General features: G+C 42.7%; 1 protein-coding gene across 4 annotated transcripts in view; it reads right to left on the bottom strand.

Annotated features, from left to right (window-relative positions):
* SFXN5 (sideroflexin 5) overlaps positions 1-15898 on the bottom strand; it is a 101550-nt gene that overhangs the window by 66755 nt on the left and 18897 nt on the right. For 3 of the 4 annotated variants that reach the window (XM_010580806.1, XM_010580804.1, XM_010580803.1), the window contains one exon: positions 11414-11491. In XM_010580806.1, the coding sequence (XP_010579108.1) occupies positions 11414-11491 (78 nt within the window). Of the gene's footprint in view, positions 1-4519; positions 4629-5659; positions 5705-11413; positions 11492-15898 lie in introns of those variants that run through there. The other variant, XM_010580805.1, reaches the window with a different exon arrangement.

Below are 15898 nucleotides of genomic sequence, written 5' to 3'. Positions count from 1 at the left end.
CACAGGTCCTGCCAGGAGCCTGCTCCAGCGCGGGCTTCCCACGGGGTCCCAGCCTCCTTTCAGCATCCCCCTGCTCACTAGATGACCAGTACAGGCTGCACAACCTGCACTCCAGCAGTGCTTGCTTCTTTCCATTGACTTTAAGATGGGACCTACATGATTAGTTCTGGCTCAAATTGGGTTTGGCTCAAGACGTAAATACATCCCAAAGTGTCAAGCACCTGCAGCTTGTACCGACTTCAGCATGGCTTGCAAAGATACGGTTTCTTTGGATTCCAATGGGAATTTGATGAAAGTTGAAGATTTTATGTTAGAACATTTAGGAATCCAGGACTTAAGCACTACACTTTTTCCAAACAGATCTCCCACAAATCTAGCTGAGCAGATCTGGGCCTTTCCCAGGGCCACCAGCTTGAACCAGAAGCACTCAGCAGCAGCTCCACTACACCCCGTCAGCAGCGTTAGCTCACATGAATCTTCATTATAAGGTTAAACATACTGGAAAACTCACATGATCCCTTTTGCCAGCAGTACCATGGGACATTCCATTTGAAACTCCTCTTTGCAGCCCTTTTGGCAAGAAGGTAGAGCCTGCAGCAAGGCAGCTAGAGAAGAACATCCATCCATGGCCTCACCACTGAAGCCCCACGCACTGAAATAGGAGGTCCACCCTACACAGCAGGTGCTTTTCCTTGACATTATTTCACTTTTATTTCACTATGCTTCTGAGAGGTTTTGTTGGTTTTTAAGCTTATACAGTTAAGGATGAAGATCTCCCAAGTGCCCACTGCATCGCACTCACCAACACATCATCCTCTCTTACAGCACCACATTTTTCCCTACTGCCTTCCTAGTTATTATAGGCATTTATGGTGGCCAGTCCACTCCAGGCAGCATCTCCAGAACCTCCCAGCAGGTAACATGAAAACAAGTAAGGATCTATCTATTTTTAGCATTTCACTAAAACTAAACACCAGTGCCAAACTCAAGGCAGTTTGGTGCAGCCCGACAGAGCTACAACGCGTTCTGCTTCACTCTCCACCCGTACTTTCTCCTCCAGGAGTGTGATCACTCATGCTTTCCGTGGCTTTCTCCCACTTCTCTCCAGCTTCAGTCCCAAAATCCCACTTCTTGAAAAGTGATATTTAACATAGAGACAAATGCACACCACAAGCTCCAGCCAAAGCATTCAGTTAGGGCTGAATGCTTTTAGGAAGATTTATAGATTTACAACGGTGGAGTCCCAGACCTTCTGGTTCCACATTTAATGTCAGCTGAATGTCTGTAAACCTGGCTGGTGTGCCTAACCCTACTGGCTAATATATATGTAATGAGATGTCCGGCTTTACTAAGAAACATGTAAAACAAAGTAACGTAAACCTTGTCTACACTTGCTCCTCAGTAGCAAATTTCACCAATGGACCTTTTACAACCTTGCTCCTAATAATCTTTATGTTAAAAAGGTTTTAGCTCTAAGGAGATAAAGCTCAAATGACCCATTGCATGGGATAAATCACAAAGGGTATCTATACATTTTCTGCCTTGCACCTGGCTCTGAAATAAGTCAGCAGAAGAGGTACCAAAAGCCACTGCTCTTCTTGGATGCCAATGGGAAACTCCTTCCCCATCCTAAGCATTGTTGAGACACAGTGCCATGAGCTGCTGCCCATCTGCAGAACCATAAAGCCTTCGAACAAGTCCACGTGTTGAAGAGCATCGGCTGAGATACCTGCCTGCACTGCAGCATGGCAAGGCAAGTGCCTTGGCATTGGGAACCGGACTGAAAACCACAAGCGATTCCAGTGCAATACACAAATTTACACAGATACAAAACCAAGCGTAGGTGGAAACAGAATCAAGTCCCGACTGATAAAAAAAGATAGCACTTAAATAACACTTTGCAGCTTCACAGCACTCGATAAACATTAACTAATTAATCCTCACAGCATTCTACTGGAAAGACTTAAGCAGAGAAAGAAACACTCACAGAAAACTATTAACTTGCACCAGGGTTGCAGAAGTACTTGGATGCCATTACATTGTTTAAAGTACAGCTTTGGAAACCAGGCTTTTAGCCATACAGAGCTTGCAAATGTAATTTGATTTGTAATCTAGATGTGACTCTAGATAAACTGTCTTAATCCTCAAATGATGAGATGAAGCAAAGCCAGTTTGTAACTGAGTAAGAGCATCAACAGTAGCTTTTAGCATGGTTTCTTTAAGGTGCATTAACCTACAGCACTTCTGCCCAAGCTCCCTAGGTGCCTTTTGTCCTCTGACGGTCTGGAAATAATGCCTAAAATATTGGACGCATCTTAGACCATCTTAGTGCCACAGAGAATATTTAGATTGCAGAAGAGAGAAGGTCCAAGTTCAGCCCTTGGACCAGCAAACAGGCTACTTTCTTGCAAAGACAAGGAAGCAGCAGGACAACCGATATATCTACGTTTTATTGTATCCTGCAAGAGACCAGAGGGGAAAAAAAAGTACAGTTTACTGCAAATGGACCTCTTCGCTCTTCATCAACACTGTTAAGAAAAGCTATTATTCTCCAAAAGGGATGCTGTTTAGACTCTGATAGATTCATTGTTCTCTGCTGTGTCTGGGACAGCATGAGCGGCTCTTCCCGCTGCTAACATGATTGAAGGAAGAACACAGTAATAAATATATGCCCATTAAGCTGGTGAGCCTCTTTTCACTTCACTGATACTAATGGGGAAGAAATGAAACAGTTTCAAAACAGCAAGTTGCCAAAACTGCATTTGGAAAGGCTGAAGAGTGAGAAGTCACAACTGACACACCACAGTTCATGCTCCGCCAACGCTCGCAGGAAGGGGCTGGCTGGAGAATAGCAAATGTCTGTCTCCAAGGGACAATTTCAAAAAGCTGCATTTTTCCTCTCACTACAGATCATTCAGTTTGGTTGGGGTTTTGTTTTTTTTTTTTTTTTTCCTTCCAACCACCCCCCTTTATGCTGAAGGGGTGAAGCTTTCAGGGTGGAGTTTCTAAGGGTACAAAATCGAGTAATAGAGCTGTCTTGCTGCTATCTTGTTTCCTAACAAATAGATATTCGTGCATCTTAACACACATGTATAAATAAAGATACAGTCAAATGAACAGACAGATTTCCAGCAGTAAATCTAGGGACCTCTGTTGGACTAGATGACCTCCTGAGGTCCCCTCTAGCCTGAATTAACCTACGATCCTACAGCAGACTAAGAGGAAGATCGGGATGAATCAAAAATCTATAAACACTTGGTGTCTCGAAGCTACTAGGATTTTAGTCAGCAAAAGATCCACAGCTCAAGACGTTTAGTCTTGGTCTTATAAAACCTGGATTAACTTCCTACCTCCATCACAGACTTACCTCACCTTCAGCAGCTCAGGCTGGTATATATTTATGGTACCACAGCCCCACCATCCCTCCCCATCCTAGGTGTGCACTCCATCCCCTACATGGTACAGACAACACAGAGCAGACAGATAATATAGGGAGCTGCTCAAGTCAAAAAATGAAGTATTTTGGGAGTGGGGGAAGGGAGCTTCAGTTTTTATTAAGAACAGCTCTCTGAACCAGCTGTGCCAGGGCAAGCCAGCAAGGAGGTGGGAACACATGGCCGGGAGGCAAGGAGGCAGAGACATGGCAGTGCTGACTTAGATCAGCTCACGCTGCCATGGCATCGCACTTTCCCTTGCAATATTCTGGGCACAGAACAAATTTGTACCAGTTCACATATAAAGTTCAGGGAATGATAAATTTAATGGGTACCATCTTTATTGTGGGTGCATATTTAAGGACAGAGTCACCTCCGTAAGACTAACATGTACAAGGGTTGCATTTAGTTAATTATACAAGTTTTTAAACCTCTTATTGGCCCCATGCTGGCATTAAAAAATAAAAACCTTGCACAGAAAAAGCATCACTCACTCTTGAGAGTCCTTGTTCAATACACACGAAGCGCCCTCAGACACTTCTGCTATTCTGTGGCTCTTTACCTCTCTCTGCTGGCAGGACCATAGGGAGAAGCCGGGGTGCCAGCCTGAGATCAGGACCGAAGGGACAGAGGGGAGGTAGAAGAGGGCAATGAACCTTCATCACCGTATTTCTTAGACTGTATTCTACTTCTTGTTTAGATACCAAGTTTTTAGGACAGAGTGGTATGAATCTACAAATGGGGCAAATCAGGGCTCTGATCCTAACTTGCTCATCAGCCTAATATCACTGCAGGCTGCTGCTCCTCAATATTTGCAGCGATATTAGGCTGATGAGCAGTGATATTAGGCAGTGATATTAAGCTGATAGCTTAGCAGCTATTTCTACCCCATTTTCAAAGGCAAAAATGATTCAGCGCACAACGGAAAGGACACGTTTTGCTAGGCATGTCAGCAGTGTAGTTCAAGCATGGAATTAGTGCAGGGAATTCTAGCTAAGAAAATAAAAATACAAGGCATTTGGGGGGAAAAGCTGAAAGACTAGAGCAGCCTGAAGTTCATAATGAAATCTCCCCAGCACTGATACCTCACTGCAGTCGTTCCAAGGCAGATCTTCGGTGCCTGAACACTGTTGTCCACATCCGATATTCATCAGCTTTCAAAGGGGCTTTTCTGCCATGCACATTTCTGCAGCACTGAGCACAAAAAAATCACACAGTAAAAAGCAGCTGTGTCGTAAAACGGGAGTGATTTAAATCTCTCTGTATCTGATAGCCGCTGAGTGCTGCTTCTCTTAACTTTTACCACTGCTGACATGCCAGCATCAATCTGTTCCTCCAATCTGTGCTGGTCTGTTGGACAGGTTGGGAAAGGGACTCAGACACAGAGAGGACACAGATGCAATCCTACAAATTAGTGAAAGAAGCCTGAGGATAAAGGACAAAAGCCACATCATTATGCCCTGCAGTTGGTACAGCCTTTTGGTTTGAGGCTAAACCTCAGCACCAACGCTCCCGAGCTAGTGAAAACGTCCACTTTTAACCAAGCTGGCTCTTCATCCTTGTTTATCAGCCTGATATTTTACAGCCCTTGTTTTTATAGGAGAAACTATTCCCTCAAATGAAACCTTTTTACTCCAGCGGAGATTCCCTCCAGGAGGCAGTTTGGGGAATTGCCTGCCCTGTTTAGAATTGGATATGTTACAGTCTATACCTTCTGCTGCAAATTGGCTCCCAGTGCACTTGTGTGTGTCATTTTCACCTACCCACTCGCAGATTGCACCAGCCATCAGAGCTTCGTGCGAAGGGCCGGATTCTGCCAACCCCGGGAGCCACCGGCAGAAACCATCATTAAAAACGGCTTGCAGCAGTGGGCCTTTTAGCACATCTCTCTCTTGCCACAGAGCGGTCTGTAAGGAATGTAAGCTAAAAAGGTTGCTTAGGTATAATGAGAGACCACTTAAATGAGGAGCACAAAGTCCAAAGAACGTATGATCAAGACGAAGGAATCCTTATAGAAGGGCAATAATACAACAGTACCTACAGAGCTGGAAAAGACAGGATATAAATGACAACTGAACCAGTTTCTCCCATCAACATGAATCCTACACATTTCCTTTTTTTCCCCCTTTCTAAGGAACCTACGATTTTCTAGCTTCCTCTGGAACAGGGAGATGAAAGGGGATACATGCCATCAGACGACACACCAGCACTTCGAATGCACTTACCCTCTGCAGAAGGAGCCAAATGAAGGACATCGATGGATGCAGTCACTGAACAGAACCAAGCAATAGGAAGTTTAGTAAACTCACCAGTTCTCTTGAAGTTTTCACAGCAAAAATTTATACCTCTAAACCCTTATAAGAAACAGCTGTTTCTTCCATCAAACACTTCTGGATCCGTGGAGTTCCATCACCCAACACAGAGACACGCAACCACCCAAAATCCCCCGCCAGGAGACCAAACCTCCCCAAAGCCTTCAGGAAGTTTGTTCTCCAGTCACGTTCTCCAATCCTGTTTAAAATATCTAAGCCAAATAACCAAGAGAACAGAAATACACCCCAAAAGGTTGCATTACCAAGAATATCTTTTTATTTAGAGAAAAATTATGAAATCATAAGAGCCTGTCAGAGAGGGGGCTTAATTACAGTGTGGGGTATTTCCGCTACACAGAATGTTTTTGGTTGGTGGGGTTTTAATAAGTGGAATGTGAAATTCTCAACTTCATATCTAATAAAAAACAAGTCTGGCTCTTAAATATTCAAAGAAAAAGTTGGGTATATAAGCGAAGCTGAAGAAGTGGAGACTGGAGCACGTTTTCTTGCTCCAGTATGTAGCACTGAATAAATACTTATCAAGCAGCTATTCATCCTGTTTTGCTGACTACATAATTGATACACCTATGATAAAAATCATGTTTTTAAAACATTTTTCTAATGTAGGAAAAGACCCTATAGTTTCTCTCAGTAAAAAGCTATCAGCAGTCTAGCAGCTATTGACAGTTAAGAGATCAATTCTTCATTTTTGCTAATGACGCCCAAGAAATAGGTTTTTACCACCTTATGTTAATGGTCATTTTCCCAAGCAGTGAAATCATTCTAGTTCAAGAACAAGTACAAGAGCTACTGGATGAGAGTGAGAGACCTGAAAGTGGAAGAGATGTAGGTGTTGGCAGTGTTACTGTCCATGAATCACTCACAGAGAGTAACTGGAGCAAAGCAGCATTTATTCTGGACACTGGCTTAGAGATGGTCATGGGGAACTGGAGCGAAGTACAATTATGGCTCTTCAGAGTTTTTTCTTTAGATGATTATGGCTCTTCAGTGGTTTTTTTTCTTTAGGTAGTCCATAATTGTTCCATTTCAGCTCATTTTGAAAAATCTGCTCTGAAAATGCAGAAGAGAAAGACTCACTCTACAAGAACCCTGTCAAGAAGATAAGTGTGGAGGAGATACTTGACGTTACATAGCTTTAGGCTCTTATATTTTCCATTTTTCATGTGGTGAAACCATTTCAGCAAGCAATATAGATTGTGCTGAGCTGTTGTTATGCTTTCAGCTACTGCCTGCCATCCTTCATGAGAACCACGAATTTCTGAATGAGGAAAAAAAAGGAGTTTGAACACTGTCAAACAAGCCATACCACGAAAGTGGATCAGTCAGGAGATTAGCGAAACAACTCTGTCAAAACAACTTGTCTTCTTGATCTCAAAGCTGATATTTGGCGGGGGGGAAGATTGGGGGGCTGGGTTCCTAGAAAGTTAATGCACTAAAACTCTGCCCAAACTGTTATTTTTAAAGGCTTCTAAGGTGATCATGATTTTAATTCTGATTATGAAGCCTAGCAGCCCATTCAGGCATCTCTTCACACACATGCCATACCCAATCCATGCCTGAAGAGCCTGTTATAAGGGTAGCAACTGCATCTCTAAGGGGCTTTAACAGCCAAACCTGAATCGACTCTTAAACAAAGAAGATAAAGTTGAGTGCTTCTCTCTTAAGCATCACATGAAGCTCTACCCAGACTTTTTGATGAGTAATAATAGCAAATTAGCCTCTCTAAGATACAATTGCATTACCATATCAGATGAGCCAAGTCACTACTCCAGTATACACTCCTAGCCCACAGTGAACACGAGGTGATTAGCTCTGTTCACAGGCAGAGTGGTGAAAAAAAAGGAAAAAAAAATTCAGTCAAAAATCAAATTAACTCTCATCTGGTCTTCTGCCAGCATGTGGCAACTTCATCAGTGCATCAGAGGTGTGTATGACACTCAGTTATCAGCTACGTAAAACATCAGACGTCTCAGTCTTTTATTCCAACATCAACCCATGCACACGAGCCACAAAGTGGGCACCTCTCCAGAGCTGCATTGAATCCTTTTCCCAAATTAGCACTAGAACAACTGCAAATTGTTAATGCCTTGTAGCCAGAGTCCATCCCGCAGATAGTGGTGCACAGAAAAGCCATAAAAATGGTAAAACTTAGCTTGAGGAAAGCAAAAAATGTATTCTCCAGGTGTCTTTGGTTCACCCGTAGAAAATTTGGGGTGATATCTATGCAAGTGAGATGCTTCCCCTCCCCCAAAGCAATCAACCAGCGCATTGTATGTTCTGCAAATGCACCAGTAATTAATGAGACACTTAGAGCTGTATATATCTGGCACACACATATTTAATTCAGCACTGGCAAGCTTGCCAGCTACCCACATCTCCCCGCACGCTCCCCTCCACCTTCCCCTCTGCCCCTGGAGTTAGGAAACGACTGATGCTCAGAGTGCAAGTTTTGTGGCATACACTGAGAGCAGCATCCAGCCCCATGTCCTCCATGCAGAGACAACAACCACAGCCCTGTTTCCATCAGATTTACTGTTAGATCTTCCTCTTCGTCTCAGAGAAGGGAAGGGGAGTATTTGGCTAATCATTGTGAGAAGTACCCAACACCTGATGTCACCACAACTTTAGCATTCAATGAAACTCCATTTTCATACAGATCATCTGGGCCTTTTAGTTCTTTGATAGAAATGGTCATCACTGGCAAAGCTGAAAGTTCAGTGTTATTTTGTGATTGCAGCACAGCAGTAAACACAAAGGCAGAATGATACCACGTGAGCTGCATGACAAGAAGGTGCCCCAGGGGACGGAAACAACTAATGCCAATAAAAGACTACAAAGATCACCTTTGATGCAAAGAGAAAAGCACATAACAATATCCACCTGTGCAATGATTAATTGCAGTTTTCAATTCTCCTACAGGAGAAGTTTATTTCTAAATTGGTGGGTCTGCTTGAGAGGATGAAGATATCCACCCATTTGGCAATAATCATGCTCTCAGAAGAGATAATCAGCAACCACATTTTGAAGATTTTCACCTGCTTCACTGCAACCATACGCAGACAAGCAGTTTATTCAAGTCCACTCAAGAGCACACTTGGGAGAAGAAGAACATTCAGACAAAAGGGACTCAGGGTTTTCAGGTGTCCCTTGAGGAACATCACCATCATGACCTAAGAGCTGGCCAGCCCATCATGCCACACTGGGAAGCTCCCAATTAATCCAGTCAGAAGTTCCCATTCACCTTCACCCAGGTGGATCACAAGAATGCCAAACAGCGTTTGATCCTTTTATTGCCCACTTTACCTCTGGTTTCATTACAACCAGCAGCTCCAGGAGTAAAGAAGGACTGATACCTGCTGGCTTCATGGATCCTTTCTCCAGGTTAACAAGGCAGCTCCAGCTGCTTTGTAGTTGTAGTTGCTCCTATCTCACTGCAGCCCGGGCACACGGATTGTCATCTGCTTTCGGGTCCCTTCCATCTTCACCCTTTTTAGAGTGGTTGTGGTATCCTGGGTGAACATTCAAGTCTCACAGACTGGCTGGGGTCTACCCATAGCTTGCTCACCTCTCCCTGTGGCTTGGTTTAATTAATGCAGCAAAGCACAGTTAAATACAGTAACAAGCACATGCTGCAATTCCACCCCAGGCTCCTCCTGGGAGAGCTACTTTATTCTACAGTCAGCAAAACTACTTAAACTCCCTGTAACATAATTGACACTGTGATCAAAGTGAACCGTGTCAAGATTTTACTACAAAAAATATTATTTTTTACACTGATGTCTAACATTTCTCCAGGAAGGCATTTCTGGCATCATTTTCTCCCTCCTCCTCTGCCCCATACCTTTATTTTACACTCAGAACCCTCCAACTTGCATAACAAGGTTCACCTCATGCGTACATTGTCATGACTGAGGGAAACAAAAAACACAATACTTTTGTTTGCTCGCTCTCAATGCCATTCTGAATGAACTCTGGGTATAACCTAGGACTGTCACTATGCAAACGCAAAATGTAGGTCAAAAGTCTGTGTGGTTTGCCACAGCAAGTGACTTGTATTTCTAAAGGCAGATGGGAACTGAGTCATCTGCTGCTGCATCATTCTCTGCTTCTCTCCTTTCCTCAACCCCTGTTTCTTTTTTCTTGCCATCAGATTATGGTTGAAAGAATGCAGTGACACCAAAAGACCAGGAGAGCAATGCTTTGTACTGCACATTGTGCAGGGAGAGGGTATTTCCCGTTTATTTTTTGTTGAAGCCATGCCTCTTTCCCAACACAGCACCTACCACACAAGTAGCCACTTTCTAAAGCGAATGCAAATTTTAATTTTCTCCATTTACCTGTTATACTTGTCTTTCATGAGAAGAAATTATCACACGTGAACAGGAAAAAAAAATAAAAGAGGTTATTTGACCTACAGGGCATGGGAGAAGAGCTCTCTACCGTTTCCACCACTGTTGACATGGGAGGTGCACTGGTCCTTTGGCACGCCTGCTTCTTATATCTCCTGAAGCAGGTCTGCCAATCAGTTCATGCTGGTTTTTATATTACATTAAATTACATAGGACTGAAGTCTTTTGTGCTAGATGCACAAACAAGCACCGCAAAAAAGCCCCTGTGTCGGTGTTATGGTCAGGTGTCTACACATGGACAGATAAGGAAAAGCGTGTGAGATAATACCTCCAAATCAGTAGCATGAAACAAAAATCATCGATCTTCCTGTGGGTAAAAGGCTCAAAAAGCAGTCTAGCCCCCCTGCAATACTCATCTCTGCTTCCACAAGTTTCATGTGTTCATACAGATGAATATCCAACAAAGGTCCAGAAAACAGGACAGACAGGGTTTTGGAGAGATCACCCAGCCCACCCCAAAGCAGAATCAAGTTCTACCAAAAATGACCCTTTTCTCAAAAACTGCCTAAACCCTGCTAAGACCTTTGCATCAGTGGGGCTTCCACAACCTCCTTCAGCTTCCATCCCAACAGTAGGAACATCACCCAACAAAAAGTACCACTACTGATGGTATAATCTACAACATAAGGACATCTGGAGGGTTATACATAGTCCAAACAACATTTATTTCCCTGAAGAAACACAGCAATTATTATAACCAACGGGAACACAGTAGGAGAGGGGGCTGATGCATCACAGTTGCTGGTACAAGAACCTACAGGACTGACAGCAAGGTTTCCTTCAGCTAAAAAAAGAAAATTACTTTTTTTTTTTCTTTTAACTGTACAAATACACTTTGCAAGGGAAAGGGAAGCAAAAGCCTTGGCCCAAGGTAATCGGTAACTCCACAAGTCAGAAACTGCAAACTTTCTACTTATTCTAAATAAAAAACTGGCATGTTTGTATTGCAAGCCCCTTGCTATCACTTCTGCTCAGCAACATTTATAACGTGGAAACTTCAGAACAACCCAAATTCACTGTAACACACTGGCAGTTGAGCTGCAAGGGACCAGAAGCAACATTGCAAAAGTCAGCAATCAACTGAACAGAGCCGGTATGGGATTTTACCAGCAGAAACACCAAAAATGTCCTGCAGTAGTGCATTTGACTGTAGACCCAGACTAAAAACGCCACCTCATCCTCCCCACTTTAGATGACAGGAAGAACTAGGAATTGAGCAAAGGCTTTTTCCTCTTACCTCTTTGTTGGTGACTCCCGGGGGCAAAGTCCCATGTTTGTAATCCTCCAACAACTGCACAGCTTCCTTCAGACGACTCTGCAAATAAAACAGCAGTGTGGTCAGCAATGCTTGTCCTGCACTGAATCGTTTTATTGAAGGCAATGAATTTAAGTTATAGAATTAATCTTCTTTCGTGCAAATCTTATGAGGGGTCCTTTTACCCGTATGATATAAAAGGAAAAAGGATGCATGGATACTTGTTTTGCTGGTTGGCACAGCCCTGCTGTTTTAAATCTAACTACTGAAGTATTGAGGGAGAAACAAAAGAGAAAACAGAAGAAACTCCCCCTAACAATGCTTCTATAGAAGACATCAACAAAAACCTGAGAGTCTTCAATGCGGTACCAGAGATCTGATAAATCTTGGAGATGTGAATGAGCTCTCACTTAAAGGTAGAAAATAGTTTAAAACAAAATGGATACATTCCAGTACAACACAGAATACCCATCTCAGACATTGGTATCACCACATGCCGCTCTCAGATTAATATCTCCCAGTGAAACTGCTTAAATTGAAGACCTGGCTTTGCCCCCACACCCTCTCCCAGGGCATGTACTGGGGAGGTACAGCCGAAGGGAAGAGCAAAGTAGAAGCCTGCACATATTAAGCATCACCACTAAGAACTCGGTGCCCACTAAAAAGTTATAACACAGCAAGTTTTAGCCTGATCTCAGCACAGCCATATAAAGAAAAGCAACTCCACTGGACCTAGCATTTAACAGCATGCAAGGCAACATTAATAGTACTGCTTTGTATCTGCACACTGAAGCCTGAGTTAATTTATCTGAAATACCATGACATTTTAACATACTTCAGACAGATCTCAGAGTGCCACTACGCTGAACTGCTGACCTGTGCTGCTTTTTTACAGCGCCTGTTACACACTCATTTAGACAGGGTTTGTACAACCAGTTATGTTCTCTCTAAAAATACCGAAGTCAGTCATCAGTGAAGTTAAAGTTAGAATCTGACTATCGCTAGCGATTCAAATATATGCATGTGTAAATAAAGTTCTTCCTCACATTGTGATAAAATAGAAGAATACATTTTGTGTGTTCAAGGGATCACAAGAGCATTAAGCCATGCTACCAGCCTGTCAGAATCATCAATTTACCCCCAGAACAGTTATTCATATATGTATAGAAATATAAAAGAATGTTCTGCAGTTGAAGCAGTCAAAGTTTATATAATACTTTCAAGAACTACATATATAAAAATTTCAAGAAATATATCTATATTGTGTTTATATATACTACATTACATAGTGTGTATATATACACTCTACATTTTTTATATATATATATATATATTTCTTGAAATAATAAAGAAAACCCCACAGAGCAGAAGTAGACAGGTAGAAAGATTCTTTGATTAGTCCAAGCCAAAAAGGAACAAGTCAGGATATAAAGAACGGCTTTAGTGGGGTTAAATCTGCTTATCCAAGCCTGCAGAAAGCACCAGATCACCAAGTAATGGCTCACAAATATTTGAAGCCAAACAAATCACTCGGCTAAACATTTTCAAAAGCCTCCTGCAGGTTATCTGTCATCCAGATGAGTAACACAGACTTCAGTTTGACATTTTGCACTAGCTCTGTTGTTCTGACAGCTTTTCTAATATTAGTGCCAGAGGACATTTCATAAATACAGAATATTTTGTCTAAAATAACATATAATGTGCTGGTGGCTCATCTCAAGCCCTGTGCTTTTAGTGCAATCATGTCAAGGTTCCTCGTCGTCACTGCAAGCCCCAGTCTCACAACTCTCCTGCAAATAAGGCGAGCGTCCCTGAGCTCATTATGTGCTCGCGTCCATGGGATCGGTCGCAGGGAAACTACTTTTCTCCTTTTCATGCAGACATCAAAGAGTACTTTGTTGTTTCCTTGGAAGCGCCAGCAGTTACGCCAACCTGAAAGCGGCAATTAATGAATGACTATTGTCCTTAAAACAATCAACACACAAGACATATGGAATAGTGGCAATTCCTTCACTTTGCAGAGCAAGCGGGTTGGGATCAGATCCACAGCCGTTTTTACACTGACTGAGCTCACATCATCATCAGCGCCACATTATTTCCAGCCCTGGTATTTTACATATTTTATATATTCTTGCACTGATTAGCAGCTACTCAGCAGAAGTGGAGAGTCTGTACAAAGACGCCAAACGAGGCTTAGCATCAGATAGGAATGACCTCTGCAAAAAACTATATATTCTTGGCAAAACGTGGGCTCAGAGATGGGGCTTGTTCATGTTTGGTGCTAATGCCGAGGTAGTGCTACCAGCCGAAGCCCACAGCCCTGTGTTACTACACACATGTGTAGTGATAAATTTACTGTTTTCTGGCCTATTTCTGGGTGTGTTGGCCTGAAATTGGCTCCCTCTTTTACTCAGCCTGTCCCGTGCTCCACGCCTGACATGCCCCTGCAGAAAGAGCTGTCGATTGTGCTTCTCGCACTTTGCTAAGCCACTTGCTTGGGACTTCTCAGCGCTGCTCTGGATTTGTCCTACCAGATGGGGCTTAGGTCCACTTGCAGATTCAGGCATCACCCTCAACTGCTGGTGCATTCATTTCCCGTTCCAAAAGGGACTAAGCTATGCTGAGAGCATGAAGGATCTCAAAGAAAGATAGCTAAGGCCAACACTGGACTATATTTTAGTTCTAGGTGTGAGCACTTTCTTTTGCTCTTCTATGCCCATTGTATTGGGGCATTGTGAAATTCAGAAAACTATATTCACCAGTTTTTATAGATTTTACAAAGAGTATAGGAAATGAAGGATGATTGAGTGTATCCAAGAACCTCCCTCCTTCAAAGGCTAGGCAATCACCCATTTCACCTAAAAAGCTGGCTGTGGAAACACTGCTTTGCTCCAAAAATCAGAGAATGACTTAATATATAAAAGCTTTCATTACAGGTTCAGAAAAAACATCCACCCAACTCAAACTTTCTCCAACAGTGGCTACAAGCAGGTACACAGGGAAAAGCAAGAAGGTGGCAAGCAGAAATAACGTCTCCCCTAAGCACCTTCCCAGCCTGCCACTCTTTTCAGCCAAGGCTGATGAGGTTTCTGTGGATTTAGTGATCTTCAGTGGATTTCTCCTCCAGCTGCTTGCTCTGTATCCCCTTGAACCAAACTGCCTTTATCCAACAGACATAAGAGACAAGCTGTATATAGCAACAAAAATTTGTGTCTTAACTTTTAGCCCCCTTCCCTTATCCATACATATGCTAAATCTGTCTTAAAACTTAAACTTATCTTAATAAAAAAATAATGAGCAAGTGATAAAGTGAATATGTGAGCCCTTTCCTGGAAGGAGCTGGCATTCTTTAGGAGCATAAGTACGTCCTGAATACTTCAATGGATAAGGCAAGTCACTGGTCATACTTTTCCACATCTATCTGATATCCCAGGCAAAGAAATGAGTCATTATTTAAGCCAAGTCCTCTTGACATTGGACAAAAAGGAAGAGTTATTAATTAGGATGTTATTTTCTGGTGATGCTGCACTGGGTGATGTAGTGGTCCTCCAGAAGGGCTGAGGATCTCATACAAAAGAAAAGCTGACCTTGAGAAACAGACACATAGGATGAAATCCGATGGCACAGACATGTGGCCATGCTCTTCTGGGCAGGCTCCGATTCCTGCAAGACCCTCAGGGCTCTGTGGCTGCAATGACCAACTACATAAAAGACCAGTTAAGAGTGTTGGTTGATCACCGGAAAGCTATGAAGCACTGCAGGCATGATAAACAAATAGGATTTTTAGGCTGTTCCAGGCATTTCCAACCTGTGTAGAAAAGTTATCACACAAGATCACAACAGGACTTGAGCCTCTTGAAGTTGTTGATAGCTCCTTACCCTGTTGGCCTCATGGTTGCTTAAAAATATCGTATTAGGAAAAAGCTATTACCTAGCATGAGTATCAATAAAATATAATTGTGTAATATTGTAGACAGCCTGATGATCCAGAGGTGAAAAGCCAGACAGCTGAATGACTAATGACTGCAGACCCAGTGAAGACAACCCTTCTTGCCTCCAAAGCTAGAAAATAACTCAGGAGTGCCAGCACAACATTCTGGAGAGCCATTTGTGCTCATTATTGGTATGTGTTTTTGTCACTGAAATTACCTACACTGCGTGTCTTGCAAATTATCTCCACAGAACAGCATGTAACTCTGAATGAAAAACTGGAAGTAATAGATGAATGGGTCTGTGTTCTATTTTTTTCTCCTTCTCTTGAGGAAATCTTAGTAGTTACTATAACAACCCTGGCCAGATCCCATCTTGTTTAGTATGGTAACAAACAGAAAACAAAAAAGCCCGATTTTGCTTTTAAAATTGCAGTCTTCATGAATTTCCTCTTTCAGCTCTGTGGGGAGAGAGGGGAACTTTCTCAAATAAAAGAGTCCTAGACCAACACTGCTGATGGTTCCTGAGGTTGACAAA

Source organism: Haliaeetus leucocephalus, unplaced genomic scaffold, assembly GCF_000737465.1.
Source record: "Haliaeetus leucocephalus isolate CR32 unplaced genomic scaffold, Haliaeetus_leucocephalus-4.0 Scaffold741, whole genome shotgun sequence".
In the NCBI taxonomy this organism is placed as follows: Eukaryota; Metazoa; Chordata; class Aves; order Accipitriformes; family Accipitridae; genus Haliaeetus; species Haliaeetus leucocephalus.
Note: the sequence above shows the minus strand (reverse complement) of the source record. Positions and strands in the feature narration are given on the sequence as shown.